At 50.1% G+C, this 15,310-nt stretch overlaps 6 protein-coding genes across 6 annotated transcripts; 2 read left to right on the top strand and 4 right to left on the bottom strand.

The window, feature by feature from the left end:
* Positions 1-554: 554 nt before the first annotated feature.
* LAJ45_10486 (uncharacterized protein) lies at positions 555-2,416 on the top strand (the record flags this gene model as incomplete). The annotated part of the gene is made up of 2 exons (XM_046120011.1): positions 555-1,261; positions 1,345-2,416. The coding sequence occupies 2 exons, from the start codon at positions 555-557 to the stop codon at positions 2,414-2,416; spliced, it is 1,779 nt and encodes a 592-aa protein (XP_045966820.1).
* Positions 2,417-2,744: 328 nt separating this feature from the next.
* Positions 2,745-3,493, bottom strand: LAJ45_10485 (uncharacterized protein; the record flags this gene model as incomplete). Its single annotated transcript, XM_046120010.1, has 2 exons — positions 2,745-3,113; positions 3,389-3,493. 2 exons carry the CDS (start codon positions 3,491-3,493, stop codon positions 2,745-2,747), a joined length of 474 nt encoding a protein of 157 aa, XP_045966819.1.
* A 71-nt stretch (positions 3,494-3,564) lies between these two features.
* Positions 3,565-3,972, bottom strand: LAJ45_10484 (uncharacterized protein; the record flags this gene model as incomplete). Its single annotated transcript, XM_046120009.1, has 1 exon — positions 3,565-3,972. One exon carries the CDS (start codon positions 3,970-3,972, stop codon positions 3,565-3,567), a length of 408 nt encoding a protein of 135 aa, XP_045966818.1.
* A 411-nt stretch (positions 3,973-4,383) lies between these two features.
* Positions 4,384-5,090, bottom strand: LAJ45_10483 (uncharacterized protein; the record flags this gene model as incomplete). Its single annotated transcript, XM_046120008.1, has 2 exons — positions 4,384-4,877; positions 4,940-5,090. The coding sequence occupies 2 exons, from the start codon at positions 5,088-5,090 to the stop codon at positions 4,384-4,386; spliced, it is 645 nt and encodes a 214-aa protein (XP_045966817.1).
* A 2,919-nt stretch (positions 5,091-8,009) lies between these two features.
* Positions 8,010-9,846, top strand: LAJ45_10482 (uncharacterized protein; the record flags this gene model as incomplete). The annotated part of the gene is made up of 8 exons (XM_046120007.1): positions 8,010-8,057; positions 8,112-8,195; positions 8,259-8,350; positions 8,558-8,700; positions 8,758-8,975; positions 9,037-9,292; positions 9,359-9,573; positions 9,628-9,846. 8 exons carry the CDS (start codon positions 8,010-8,012, stop codon positions 9,844-9,846), a joined length of 1,275 nt encoding a protein of 424 aa, XP_045966816.1.
* Positions 9,847-10,834: 988 nt separating this feature from the next.
* On the bottom strand, positions 10,835-12,382 carry LAJ45_10481 (uncharacterized protein; the record flags this gene model as incomplete). The annotated part of the gene is made up of 4 exons (XM_046120006.1): positions 10,835-10,873; positions 10,930-11,503; positions 11,623-11,931; positions 11,997-12,382. 4 exons carry the CDS (start codon positions 12,380-12,382, stop codon positions 10,835-10,837), a joined length of 1,308 nt encoding a protein of 435 aa, XP_045966815.1.
* Between the last annotated feature and the right edge of the window lie 2,928 nt (positions 12,383-15,310).

The raw sequence follows: 15,310 nt of genomic DNA, 5'->3' as shown, positions 1-15,310 counted from the left end.
TCGACCTCGAGTTCGATTTCGATTTCGAGTTCGATGAGGCAGCTAGGCGGCTGCGCTGGTAACTTAATGGGATAGCTAATTTGGCCCGTTTTATATTTATATCTACTAGCTGGCCTGGTGTGCATGATCGCAGCGTCTAGACAGTCCCACACTGTGCAGAGACTGCTGGGCTGTCGATAACCTTAAAGACGCAGCGCCTGAGAGAAGAGTAATACCACAGCATTACAATATAGATGTGGTGATGATAGAGAGACATCATTTAGTGTAGCTCTTAGATTGTCAACTAGTCCTTCAAACAATTAAGAGTTTTCGGAATTAGCACGAAGATAAAAGCTCTATATATGACGTCTCTCCAAGATAATCGAACAGATCTAACTATCCACAGCTTGTAATTGCAATTCTATGAATCACCTTTCTATCATTTCCGTTATTTCCACATCAATCAAGTGAGTGTAGATAGCCTGTAAGAGATTCTTCAGTGTTTTGTAGTGGCCAAGATGGAAAATGCTGACGGGGATTTCAATAGTATGTATGTCACAAGGGAAATGATCACCATGACCACTTCTGCTTATGTCAGAACCCACTCACCTGCGGATATCCCCGTTCCCGTCACGTGCTTTCGTATTTCCCAAGCTCTCGTCAACAATTCCCAGTCCACAACCTCTCCATCTTCATCCCAATCCCATAAATCCACCCACATACCTCACCGCCATCACCAAAATCTCACCACCACCACGAAACATCCATCTTCCCCCAAAAGACACAAACACAGACACAAAAACAAGACAACACAAAAAAACACCATGGACATCCCCATGCTCGACATCCCCGACTCCCCCCCACCCACCTCCATCACCACCCCCACAATCCCGCAAAAGCGCCCCTCCGCCCCCACCACCGACGACGCCGACGCCCTCCTCCCCTCTCGCAGCAAGCAGCCCCGCGAGAAGAAGGACTCCTGGAAGAAGAAGGAGGCCTCCGCCGCCGCCGCCTCCAACACCGCCCTGACCACTGCTGGAAGCTCAACCTCCACCAATGCTGCAGCAGCCACAGGGACGGCCTCGGGGAAGCACACGACGGGCCACAACACCCCCGGCGGCGCTGGTGGCACGGGGGCGAACGCGGCGAGCTGGCCGACGCTGAATAGATGGCGTCTGCCGCCGCCGAAGGAGCAGGACTATTTTGGCCATAGGGCACCGCCGATGATGCCCGTTACGGAGATTCCGGACCTGCCGGAGGAGTTTTATGTTGTTAATGACCAGTCTGTCCCCCTCTTCCTTTCCTCTCGGAGTGATTTTGTGCAATTGGAGCACTGAACGACTGACTGACTGACTGGTTTGACAGCGCCCTCAACCGCCGCGGCTTCCGCTACGTCCCCTGCGAAGCCTCCCGCCTCCTCCCCACCGTCACCTACCGCCAATCCGAATACGAGCCCTTCACCCCGCGCATCAACTACGAAGACATGAACGCCCAAGTGCTCGTCAACGCGCCAGGCACCGCCATCACCACCTCAAAGGGCTGGCGCATGGCGCGCGCCAACATCGGCGTCCGCGAAGGCGACTGGTACTACGAGTGCAAGATCCTGCGCGGCATCCCGTCCCCCACCGCGCCACCAGGCACCTCCAACAGCGGCGGACACGTGCGCGTCGGCTGGGCGCGGCGCGAGGCGCCGCTCGACGCGCCAGTCGGCTTCGACGGCCACTCGTACGGGCTGCGCGACGCGAGCGGCCAGAAGGTGCACATGAGCCGGCCCAAGGACTTTCTCGGCGCCGACTTTGTGACGGGCGATGTGATTGGGCTGCGGATCTGTGTTCCGCCGCTGTCTGTGCAGCGGGGGCTGAGCAGCGATGCGGTTGCGCGGAGCGCGGATATCATCCGCGACCGCATCCCGATCCGGTACAAGAACCAGCTGTGGTACGAGCAGTTTGAGTACCAGCCCACAAAGGACATGGAGGAGCTGATGAACCCGTCGCCGGGGACGAAGCCGTCCGCGCCGCCCAAAACGCTGCCGGGCAGCTGGATCAAGGTGTATCGTAATGGCGAGTACGTGGGTACGCCGTGGGAGGACCTGTATGCGTTTTTGCCGCCGGCGTCGAGGCCGTCGGCGGCGATTGGCGGGAGGGAGCTGGATGATGGGTCGTTGGGCTACTATCCGGCGGTGTCGGTGTTTAGGGGCGGGGTGGTGGACACGAATTATGGGCCCGACTGGTGGTGCCCCGTGGAGGGGTTGAAGGAGGAGGGGTGTCGCCCGATGTGTGAGCGCTATGCGGAGATGATTGCGGAGGATGCGTTGTGGGATGTGGTGGATGAGGTGCATTTGCTGTTTGAGGGCCCGGGGCCGACGACGGTGGCCGCGGCGGCGGCGCCGGTGCAGGTGAAGGAGGAGATTAAGGAGATGGTGATGGAGGATGAGTAGTTAGACAATGGACTGGATTGGATCGGACTGGGCATTTCTTTTACTGATATTTCCTACTTCTTTTGAGTGACTGACTGGCTAGCATGGGTGTTACTGGACCTTTTATCTTTTTTGATATTCTTTGTATAGTTCTTTTTTTTTCTTCCTTTTCTTCTTTTCCAGTAGTGTGTAATCCCCCAAAATTAAAGGCAAGCATAAATAAAAATAGAAAAGCATTTATTAATCATAAAGAAAAGAAAGAAAAAAAGAGCCTAGAAATTCATTACTCCATAAAACACAAAACCCCCCTCTATCTACCACCTTCCCCTTCCCCTTCCCCTCTTCCCCACTACTCCAAGTCCCTCCTCACCCCAAAGAAATAATTCCCCACCTTCTCGCCCCCCTTCACCTCCTTCCAGCCCAACCCTGGGAGGTACATACATCCCATAGTGACCATCCCCCCACCGCTCCCCCAGTTCTTTTGGGCGCGGAAGAAGCCCTCGAGCTCCTCCGCGTTCAGGTACTTGTTCCAGTCGTGCGTGCCGCGCGGAACAATCCCCAGGACGTCTTCGGCCACAAAGACCGTCGTCAGGTACGAGATCCAGGAGCGCGAGATTGTGGAGAGGCACAGCCAGCCGCCGGGGCGCACGTGCGACATGGCGGTGTAGAGGAAGGCGTGCGGGTGTGGGACGTGTTCGATTACTTCCATCATTGTGACCTGTGGTGGGGGTGTTAGTTATGGTTTGGCAAGTTTGAGGGAGGAAGGGGGAGGGGAGAGGGAAAGTGGAGAGGGGTGGTTATCGACGGGGCGAGACGGGAAAAGCGTGGAGTGGTCATTGACCGAAGTGAAAGAAAGCTGCAGGACAGTCCTTTCCCTCCCTCCCTTCCTCACTCTCACCCATCCCACCACAACCTCTCACTCGTCCCACCCGTCCCAATTACCCCCCTCCCCCCCTCTCCTCTCCCCCACCAAAAAGCAAGAAGAAAACCCACCACATCAAACCCCCCCCTCTCCTCCCCCTTCAACCGTCCCCCCAACTCCTCCACCACACAATTCTCATACCTCAACCTCCCCCCTTTCACCAACCCCGGATCCATCCTGCGATGCGCCTCCGCCACCTCCAACACACCACTACTCGCATCCACGCCCACCACGCTCCTCGTGCTCTTCAGCCTCGCCAGAGCCTCCGCCAATATCCCGCCCCCACAGCCGATATCCAGATACCGCAGCCCCCCTCCTCACTCTCGCGGTGGCCCTGCACAGCCGCAATGGGGTCTGCACCAACGCTCTCGGTGCCCCGCGCGCTGGGCGTCGGCGGAACGGGGGTGCCGCGCAGAAGGCAGGTCTGGATGAAGTGCAGGCGCAGCGGGTTCATGAGGTGGAGGAGCCGCGAGGAGCCGTGCGGGTCCCACCATGTGGAAGCGAGGCCGTCAAAGTGTGAGATCTCGGTGGGATCGACGGAGGTGCCGCTGCCGGTGGAGTGCTGGCGGGAGAGGGGGAAGGCGAGTGGGGCCCGCCGGAGGGGCGTGCTGAGGGGGAGGGTTTGGGGGAGGCGGCGGAGGAGGCGGGATGACATTGTTTTCTGCTTTTTGGGAGTTTTGGGCGTTTTGGTTGGCAGTGGGGCGGGGTTGGTGATAAGAGTTGGAGATAGTTATCGTGATTGTTACTTACTATGGAGGTGAGGTAACAGGACCCCTAACCCTGAGGTGCGATTGAGGGGAATGGCTGATGATAATTGTTGGCATTACATGAGAATGTCTTGGATTCTTCCTCTTTCCCGGTTCTCTTTTCACGGATTCCTGGATCTGGAATTGAGGCTTCGGGAGTGGAAATGTGACGATTCACATGTTTCAATTCGCATGTCTCACTTGGCCGGGAGTGTCTTGTCTTATCAATTGACACTAACGATGCTTCTTTCTACCAATTCTACCTCTATGCACGCCCACGGCAAAACGAAGCCAGTCAAACGCCATCTACTGAATACTCCTCAGCTCATTCCCCCTTGCAAACTCCACCCCCCTCTCCACCACCCCCACACCCTCTCCGCCACCACCCCAACCTCCGCCCCCGCATCTACGACCCCCCAATCGCCGGCATCCCTTTCATCTCCCCTCATCATGCGAAACATCTCCCTGACCCTCCTCTGCACCTCCGGCACCTCATACCGCTCCTCCCCGAAACCCCCGCGCTTCGCCGCCTCCCCCTCGTCCAGGTCCATAAACACGATCACATCCGGCCGCGGCAGCCCCACCTCCGGCCCGCGACAATACTCGTAGTCAAGCCCCTTAGCGGCGCTGAACACGACGCCCGAGTACATGTAGCGGTCGAGAACGACGGTCACGCCTGCGGCAATGTCGGTACGGATGGAGTGTGCGAGCTCCCAGCGGTTGGCGGAGAAGAGGAGGTGGATGGTGTGGTCGTCGATGTCGGTCGCTGAGGTCAGGTAGGAGTTGATTAGGGTGCCGATTGTGGTGGTGCGGTCTGGCTTGGTTAGCAGGTGGAGCTCCGGGCCCGGGGTTATGGGAGTGAGGCGCGGTACATACCTGGGAATTTCTGGAGGCGCACTTTGTGCCCGGATTGCTGCAGACGCTCGACGAGGAGGGCACATTGGGTGGATTTTCCGGCGCGGTCGAGGCCTTCGATGGCTATGAGGATGCCTCGTGGGGGGGCGGTGGCGGTTTCGGTGGATGCCATATTTGGATATTTGGTTTATTCTAAATGTGGACGACGTTGAGGGTTCGAGAGCTGTCAAGTATGTGCGGTTACCCTACTTAGGAGCTCTGGAGCTCTGGGGTCGGGTTTGGAAGCTTGTAATGTTTCCTATGAGTGGGTTGGTTGTGATTATATTGATATTCGTTGGGGTGAGTATGTCGTTGTAGAACATTGGAGCTAACGTGGTGTTAGATATTGGTGAAGAGATGTTGCCAGAGTTTCGTTACGGAGTTTCACTAGTAAATTGTTATATAAAAGGACCTATCCCAGTTGCAGGCCTACGGTGACCTATGAGAGGCCAGGACGAGAGACTTCAAGGACCTAAAGCCGGAATACAACACTGGAGGCCTTCCCAACAATGGTCCCCGTAATTACTGGTAATCCATGGAACGGTCTCAAATGGCAAGGAACTCTACACCTGCGAGTCAGTTGAATCCAACACTTTCGACACCCGAGTGATAATTGATGATGGAGAAATATCCATATCTTCTTTCGCCAACAGATATTATACACATATTCTGTTGATGATGCCCTGATTTTGTATTTATAAAGAACCACCATTCCATTTACGTTCTTGCAGCTAATCCTGCACCTAAACTAGGTTTTTAACACGACTTGTCTTAGAGAACATCTTAGCTTCCAGATTCGTCATATTTCTAGTCTCTGTGCTGAGAGTTTAACGAACCCGAGGTTTCAGTATGGTTTTATGGTTCCAGGGTTGCGGCCTGTTCCAATCGATATTAATGTCGATCGTCGGGCTCTCTTAAGCGCAATACGTTATAGGTGTTGTAGGTACAGATTACTGCCAGTTCAGAACATCAAATCAAGCAAACAATCAAATAATACCCTCAGCCTCTATAGAGACCTTAGGAAATTATTGAGCTTACGCTGACGAGCGGAGCTGTGTCTAACATCCCCTCATAGTTTAAACATATATTGCTATAGACCTTTCTTTTCAATAGAGGAGGTTCGTGTCGTTGTGTAGTAATATCCCCCTTAAGATTCTAGGCGGTAGGTACTTTGAAGCTGAAGCTCTGTTGGCCGATCACATTCTATCACTCGAGCCTTGGCAAGTCTCTGGGCTTGTCCCTCCCGATGCAATGGTTCCACCACAGATTATGTCGTAATATCGATAGTGCAGGGGCTCTGTAGCACTCGGGCTTAACATGCCTAGATCACATGTCCCTTGGTAGCTGATGTCTTCTAGAGTCACACATATTGAGTCCCTGCGGCCAATTATTAAGCCCCGGGGATGATTGGTTATCTAAAGAGTTCATAGACTTAGTTAGTGGCTCTTACGATGCCTCTAAATAGAGGATATTCCTTGCTGCTATTATGGCTTAAAGCTATAATTGAACAGAATATCTTCTATTTAGGAGTCTCTCTCCAGTGAGCATGTGCGTCTATTTGGTTACTCTAGGACTGCATAGAGCCAGATATATATGGGGTTCCAGCGTATGCTCTCTTTGAGTATCAGGCAATCCATGGCCAAAGCCGAAGATAGCGAGCAGAGATAATATTCTGAATCTCCTATTCTCTTCTCCCTGTTTACCTTTCTTCCCCGAAATTCTGATACCTTCCAGTCAACCGGACACCAATTAGATGCACCCCAAAAATACCGGTGTTGGAAGAAGATTATTTCCTAAAGCTCTCACAAGCCAACACGTGCATGCATACCTATCGTCGTCCCGACCTGCAGCAAAGGCACCGGGTTTCAGATAGCTTTAAACGGATGTCGTGAAACCATTGGATCAAATATCTGTATCCATGTAGGTTTTAGATTAAAGTTATTCCCGCGGGTACCTCTCCTCGGAAGGCGCGTCTATATTCCATATACAGGAGCCGGCTGCCACCTGGGCATTATATTATGCTTCTGCGCCGTAAAGTAATTAATAGCCAGTAAAATCCTGCAGTGCATAGATGCTGTATATCACCATGCTAAGAGAGATATCCCCTTTAAAACGTGCTTCATTGGAGAAACAAGGTTGAGTGCCCATGTATATGGAGCAGCTGTTATGTGTTTAGATGCAGGAGATCCCGAAATCAATGTGGGGATAGGCAGTGGTATGGGAAAAGCCGAAACTACATGTATCAACGATTGAAGACCGGTTGTAACGGTTACCCGGCACAGCAAAGCAAGGGTCGTTTCCCAGCATTTTGGAATACGCCTAGGGCTAACTTCCAAGTTGAAAAGTTTTCTCTGGGCGAAGTCAAGGTAGGTGCAGGGTGACACCAAATGCTGTATGACCTCAGAGAATTGATTATCGTTTTCGTCTTTGCGGGGCACGTACGGCATTGATACGGCTTGACCGCTAAGGAAAGCCAAAACCGCCCAGCGAATTCGAATTGAGTGTTGTAATATTGCGAATCACTTCCTCTTAGATCGCTCAATTCCTTAGTAGTCGTTCGAAACCCGTGTAATTAAATTCTTCTGGGGTCCAAAGACTTTAGAAATAGAAGAATGAATTAAACAAAAAAAAAAAAAATAGAAATAGAAGAGATCAGCATGAACCTTTAAGGCAAGACCGGTGTCTGGCAAAAATACCTCGTTATATTATCAAGCCAATCGTTTTGTACCCCGCTTTCTGCCCAGCCAGATTAAAACTGTTGATAGGCTAGAGGGAATCCTTGTAAACCTCTTTAACTGATGGCAGAGGAACTGTTAATACAAACGTTTGTGAGCACTGAGAGGTGCTCTACAACGGCACGTTCCCCCCCGAACAAAGACTTGTGGATGCATATCATGCGTCCATGGAAAGACACGGCTCCCGTGGACTCTTCCTCGGAGAACGGAGGCCAGAGTAGCTCTCTTGTGTGCCTTTGAGGACAGGAATTATTGTAAGGTGGTTACGTACTTATCATCGTTATCCGGGTGCTTATTAACTGGCCGAGTGATATTAAATGACGCCTAATAAAAAAGAGTATCCTGGTAAATCTTTACTAATTTTGGTAAGGTTGCGGGGGGGGGGGGGGGGTGGGGACGTAATACTGGTGGTATATAAGTTCTCTTGCCCCTCCTTCCCTCTCCCATCTTCTCCCACTCTTTCACACTCCAATCATTCGGATATCTTTGAAACACTACAACAGGTTCGAGCTTTTGCATCATCCACATCCAATGGCAGGTAGAAATATTCTTACTAAATTTTCTAGATAACAACCCAACCCAATGTACGTCGGAGACTCTTACGGTGTCGACGGGGAAGGCGATGGGTCTTTTTGAAAGAATATATCATATGGTCAAGGTAGCTATTATAGAAGAGCATTGCGGGTGTTCGGTCGCTTCCTTCAGGCATTGGCTGCTCTATGAGTGGTGAATGCAAGATGGTTGGGACCGTTCTGAGATTATACCGTACAAGAACTTGATCTAGATAATTCTAGCGAAAGGAACATGCTTCTTCGTCCCCAATCGTCCCATTCTCGTGTAAGTCGAGATTGCTGACTTGGTGTAGAACCATGTCTACTGACAAGATCACCTTCCTCCTTAACTGGCATGCCACCCCCTACCATGCCCCGGTCTTCCTTGCTCAGAAGTTGGGATACTTCAAGGAAGAGGGCATCTCAGTTGCTCTCCTTGAGCCCAACGACCCATCAGGTAAGCCTTTTATAAAAGCTAATTGTTCTTTGTATCAGAAGATTAACATAAAGATAGATGTCACCGAGATCATCGGCAGCAACAAGATCGATATGGGTTTCAAGGCCATGATCCACACCCTTGCCGGAAAGGCCCGTGGATTCCCTATCATGTCCATTGGATCCCTTCTTGACGAGCCCTTCACTGGTGTTGTCTACCTCAAGTCCAGTGGTATCACCACCGACTTCAAGTCCCTCTACGGAAAGCGTATTGGATACGTCGGGGAGTTCGGAAAGGTAAATTAATCCTATAACCAAAATCAATTGACCCTCAATTGCTAATTAATGATGCCTCTAGATCCAAATCGATGAGCTCACTAAGCACTATGGAATGACCCCCAACGACTACACCGCCATCCGCTGCGGGATGAACGTCTCCAAGGCCATTATCAACGGTGATATTGATGCCGGTATTGGTCTTGAGAACGTCCAGATGGTCGAGCTTCAGGAGTGGCTCTCTTCCCAGGGACGCCCTACCGATGACGTCCAGATGCTCCGTATCGATGAGCTCGCCGAGCTCGGATGCTGCTGCTTCTGCTCCATCCTCTACATTGGTTTGTTGCCGCGGGCCTCCCAGTTACAAATATATAGACTGTGTTAACAAATCTGTCTGTATGCAGCCAACGAGCAGTTCATTGCCGCCAACCCTGAGAAGGTCAAGGCCTTCATGAGGGCTTGCAAGAAGGCCACCGACTTTGTCCTTGCCGAGCCTGAGAAGGCCTACGCCGAGTACATCGACATGAAGCCCATCATGGGCACCACTCTCAACCGCAAGATCTTCGAGCGTTCATTCGCCTACTTCTCCCAGGACCTCCAGAACGTCAAGCGTGACTGGGTTAGTACCAATACCTCTCCTGCGTGCAAACAACAAATACTAACCATCGAATAGACCAAGGTCACCAACTACGGAAAGCGTCTCGAGGTTCTCCCCGCTGACTACCAGCCCAACTACACCAACGAGTTCCTCAGCTGGCCCCTGCAAGGCGAGTCTGCCGACCCTCTCGGTGACCAGAAGAAGATGGCTGCCCACCAGGCTGCTATTGCCCAGAACGGTGGATGCAGGAGGTGCGGTGATGCCGTTGCCCCTGCCAGCTTGGTCTCCGCCTAGATGGTCAATTAGTTAGTTAGCTTTTTTTTTTTTGCTTCTGATCGAACTTGATCAGATGTATCGTTCAATTGAAGTTTTTTTGATTAATTTTGTGCTTGTGAATCGTGATTGTGACCTGATCCCATTGGCAAGGCTCGCCCTGCACAACTGGATAAACTGGCATATGCGAACCAAACCGCTACCATTTCTGAAATTCTGAATGCAAATATGTCTGGGCGAACGATCCCTACATACAGATTAGGGCCGGACAGTGAAAAACAATTCTCCGAGCTTATTAAATAAACCCTTATCCCCAAATCGGAATATCTCCGGCGCTCGGAATCCGGCTCGTCCAACTAACCCGAAAAACAATTGGACTTGACTAAGGCTAGGCTCTTATCTGTTATCGACATGCTACACCCTCTCAAAACACCCGCGTCTGATGATTGGTTTCCTCCATAGATAACCAACCTGAAAATCCTCTGAATACGACAGCGATTGAGCGCTTGTCCAACTATGACTTCAAGTAGCAAGATACGGTTATGCCATTCCTTAACTACCCTAATATGCGCTAAAACTAAGCCAATGTGATATCCCACAAACATCATTCAAATACGTAAAACCAACAAAAAGGCCATCGCTAGTTGTCATACCCGGATACATAGGGCATAACCAAGCGACACCAAGATCGACTCTTTACTCCGTAAATCATGCCTGCAACTCGTTACTCCAGAATGAAATTTCAAGAAAGAAAAATCGCAGCTAAGAGATTTATCTCTAGGAGAGTTGCTTTATCCCTCTTTACCCCCGCCATAGCCATACAGCAAGAAAAAGATGCAAACGCTCAAAAAGAAAAGGAAAGGAAAAAAGGATAAGGAAAAATATGAGTACAAGATAAAGTTAATCACCCCTGCTCATCTCCCAAACTAAACCGGAACTAAAAATAAAGGAAATGCATGAATGTTAAAGATGTAGCTTCTTAGCACTCGAGCATTGGATAGTGGCTAGATCATTCAGTGGTAGCTTTGTACAATATCGTGGTCACATACTAATAATCCGCACAATCAGTCTCTTTTCAATCATTGGCTTTCTGTCAAAATGTACCTTCTTCCTGTATCTCGTGGTAGCGCTCACAGCAAGAACCTGCTGTTTGATGCTACTGGTAGCAAGATGGTTTAGCACGACATGGTTCGGGATGCCCAGTACACTGGCATCATCCTTCATTGCGCCGTTCGTATTCAAGATGACTTTTTGGAGCATCATCGGCAGACTCGGGGGTGCCGGTATATCACCCTCATTCGATCCAATCTTTCTTCCATGGTCCTCATCGTCACCATACCCGTCGATAAAATCTCTAAGGAAGCCAGGTATCTCGTTTGTGTAACGCTTATTGGCCTTTACGAGTCCCGCCATGATGTTTTGTTGATGTGGAGGGTGGTCTGTGTGGTGATGACCATGAGGATGAGCATTTGGTGAATTAAGGGATTCTGGCGTCAGTTGACGGCCAAGAGGAGGCATGTCGTCGGCATTGACCTCAAGGTAATTGACAAGGATGCCGGTATGATCGACAGCGGTAGGAAGGGCATCGGATGTGCGCATATCCCCGTCGACGATGAATTTAAGGTGGTGTGTTCCGGGGGGGAGAGGAACGACAGCCGACCAGTTATCATCGTTTGCGCTAGGAGACGGGGGTGGAGAGTTTAGCATGTGTGATTTTGAGGTAGATCTCCACATGTCGAGGTGTATAAGAGGGGAATGGGGTGAAGGGAGTGAAGATATAAGGGTCGAAGGACATACCTTCTGCTGAGTTTGAAGCGTTTTCTCCAGTTGGAAAAGGTCCCGGTAACATATACCCTGTCCTCGTTGGCATGCGGCCATTGTATAAGTGTGGGAATCGTCCTGGTATCTGCCACATCGACATCGTCTTCATCGATAGTGGCAGTCGATGCCATGCTGCCTCTCCTCGGCATTCCATCCGCACCCACTCCAGCCACAGACGGCGGCAGCGCAGACCCTGGGGGGATATCATCATTACCAACCGCCCTACCGGAAGCAATCGTCAACGGCGTACTCGGGCAGTCTTTCTTGTGGGGACCAATATGGGAGCTTTAGATGAGGTGTCATCGTCATCGGGCAGCGGCTTGGGGTTCCAATTTGCGTTCGCCCCAGACCCGGAAATAGTCTCGGCGATGCTTTCCCTGCGGGAATACCTGGGATCGGGATTCCGCGCGGATAAATTATCCTCGTTTTGAGGACCTACACCTGCGGGTAGGGACGTGGGCTGGTGCCTTACGGAAGCAAGGGGCTGAAGGCTATTCCTTCGACCACTTTTATTCCGGGACGCGTCAGACGCGTTGGAGACGGCACGGGCAGGAAGGTTAGCTGCAGGCGGCGATGACTGGGCAGAGGTGGGAGACGAGTGCGATGATTGATGGAAGAGATGATGGTGATGTTGGTGAGCCTGTGGAGGAGGCTGCTGCTGCTGCTGCTGCTGCTGTTGCTGTTGCTGCTGCTGCTGCTGCTGCTGCTGCGGGGGACGGGAGGGGTTATTGCCCATGGCTACTTTGTTGCAGCGGGGTGGTAGGGGGGGTCTGTTCAGTGGTAGGCTGAAGGGAATTCTTGATAAGGCCTATCCCGAAGTTGGTGATATTTGGGGGAGGGGAGTTAGAGCTGTTTGCTGGGAATAGCAGATGTGATGGATGGTTGTGGTGATGCAGGTATGTAGATTAGGCCAAGGCAGGCAGGTGTGTCACGACGTTGAGATGGATGGAGGTGGAGAGGGGGGGGGGGGTGTGGTTGTTGCTCGTACTAGTGGTGGAACGGTTGGACGAACGAACGTAATGCGAATAATGAAACGAGTGAGAGCTCTTAATTAATTATCGATTAGATACAATTCCAGGGCGACGGTAGCAGTAATCAATGCACGCAGAATACAAGTATGAGATAACAAAACTCTTGCAGCGGCAGCTGATTGATATTGATATCCACTTCATTTTGTATGGGCCTGAGAAGTTACACTGCGTGATTGTTTCTATTAAGGCTACTAGTACTATGCTGCTACATGTACTTATCACCATGTCACACTCAGACTTCGGTACTCTATGTACTCCTACTGCTGTCCATATTGGCAAAGAACTCAAGACGCAATTCTAGAGTTCTTCAGCGATGTGCTGCGACGGATATATGTATGTGCAGCGTGCTCTGCGCTCCGCCCATTGCATTAACAGCAGGGAGGCATCGGACAGCTCGGCTAAGAAGCTCTTCCCTTCTCCCCCGCCAAGTTCCCCACAAAACTCCCCGGTCAGCTTGGCGCATCCCCGGGGAATTCAGCCTGTAATAGGCACTCAGTTATTACCAAGTGCAATTAATTGCAAAGAAAGCCTTCATGCGCCCGATTAGTTCTTAATAATAATAAAGTACAGGCGTCAATTTCGCGCAAAACATCGACCGATGGTGAGCGTGAGGTGTTTAATCTGTGCCGTGGATGATCATGACGTATAGAACGTGGTTCTTGCAGTGCCGAGGCAATAATGGGTTATGTGCATGCATAATCACTCGTGGGTTAGGGTTAATTGAAAGTGATATAACATCGAGTGTTGAGGAAGGGATTTTGTCTGGAGGAAAGTGCTAATCCTAAGCTGTCGTTCGATTGGGGTTACTATGGGTGGAACGAGTCGAATACTGAAAACCATACTGGCATGTAAGGCTATGGTTATGAAAGCGTTCCAGGCGGATGGATTCTGAGCCATTGCGGTGACTACAAAGCTCTGAGAGTGAGAATGAATTATATCAATTGGCCTCGTGTGCAAATACCACGATTGTTTCGGGTAATTACAGCTGCACATCCCAACTCGATTGATAATGAGGAGCAATGTTTCCCTTCGCTTGTTAATCCCGATCATGATGAACATGATATTATTATATACTCTCAATATATTCAGGGCGAACCTTTAAAAGGTGTGTTGATGTTTGGATCTTGGTTGAAAACCTGCATATACATACCAGTGGTAAGGCAAGTATACCGAGCTAACCAATCTAGGGCCTGAAGCACTCTCGATGTGGAAACCTTATTTATTTCGTCAGGCTCTTGTAAACCAGTGTTGTGTAACAATGCGTATATACAATACCTACATGTACTTTCCCGATGTTCGCGATTGAAGAAATATACCAAGAGATTTATGCGGGTCACGATGCTTCATGGTGAAACAGAACGATAGAAAAACCAAGAGTGGCGAGTAGCACTTAAGCTTGCAATCCTGATAAAGTAGTTCGACCACAGGCCCACCAATATTGTGAAACTGTAAGTTTTAGAAAAGGGATGAATACCGGGACCCGTCATCTCATTAATACGGCCCACGACTAGACCGCGATTTTCTACTGTTTGTTGGCTTGGTATTGCCGGAATTAGCAGGGGTAGTATATAATGGGTGATTCCTATATACGGTCTATGTCCGCGGCCGCCGGTATGCCCGCCTTCTATTAATTCCAGTCACGCCACAGTCACGCTTTAAATTTATTTGTCACGTGTATGTATATGCTTCATATGATCATATATACCCCCCGTACTATGCTGTGAAATAGCCACTAAAGTAGATATTTACTAAGGGACCGGGTCTAGGAAGATTGTGTACTTCTATTTAAGTCTGTAATTCCGGGTCCTATATTAAAATAAGGTTATATACAGCGCGAATATATGGATTTTCAGTGCAAAATCCATGGTACCGCTATGCATGCGTTTTCACGATACGTTAATCATTAAATGGTCGGGTATCGTTGCAACCAAATCCCTACTAAGGATGAGTAGTAGGCAACTTTTACTCGGTAGTACACCTAACCCTCATTCCATGAACCTCTTTTGCTGTGAAGGCACCTTCTGTCATAACTCCTCTTATATATACTTATTCTAGTGCCTCCACAGTCTGTAGGTAGGTAGCTAGGTTTTCTGCATATCACTACGCCATCGTGGGCCTAATATGTCTCCCTTTTTGCACTGACGAACGAAGGGATATGGTGGACGCCGCCTTGCAATACCAGAATAAAACAAATCTTGACTGATCTGAGACTTACTAAAAACGCCAAGAATACTGAGAATTATCAAATAACTCCCAGGGAATGAATCAATTTCGATTTCAAAAGCTCTTCATAGAGCTATGTGTCTTCTCCCCCCCCGCATCCACATATGAACCGTTTCTCTATTCCGGTGAGAGTGGATGCGAATTAAACGTCGGGGTCTATTCCTTGAGAAAGGTTGGGTGTGTATTCCTCATACCCGGCCCTCGCACGTACCCTCTTAAACAAACGCAAATATCAATGAAAGACATGTGTCTTCGATTTCAAACACGTGAATGTCCACGCAAACCCTCATGGCGGCTGCCTCATTTGATGCATACATGTAAAACAATGGTATAAACAAGTTTAATTTCTGTCTACTTACATCTAAGCACTCATTTGCAGAATATATTATGCCGTATTTATGTAAGTAAAG

The sequence above is a fragment of the Morchella importuna genome (genome assembly GCF_003444635.1).
Source record: "Morchella importuna strain M04M26 chromosome Unknown Morimp01GS046, whole genome shotgun sequence".
In the NCBI taxonomy this organism is placed as follows: domain Eukaryota; kingdom Fungi; phylum Ascomycota; class Pezizomycetes; order Pezizales; family Morchellaceae; genus Morchella; species Morchella importuna.
Note: the sequence above shows the minus strand (reverse complement) of the source record. Positions and strands in the feature narration are given on the sequence as shown.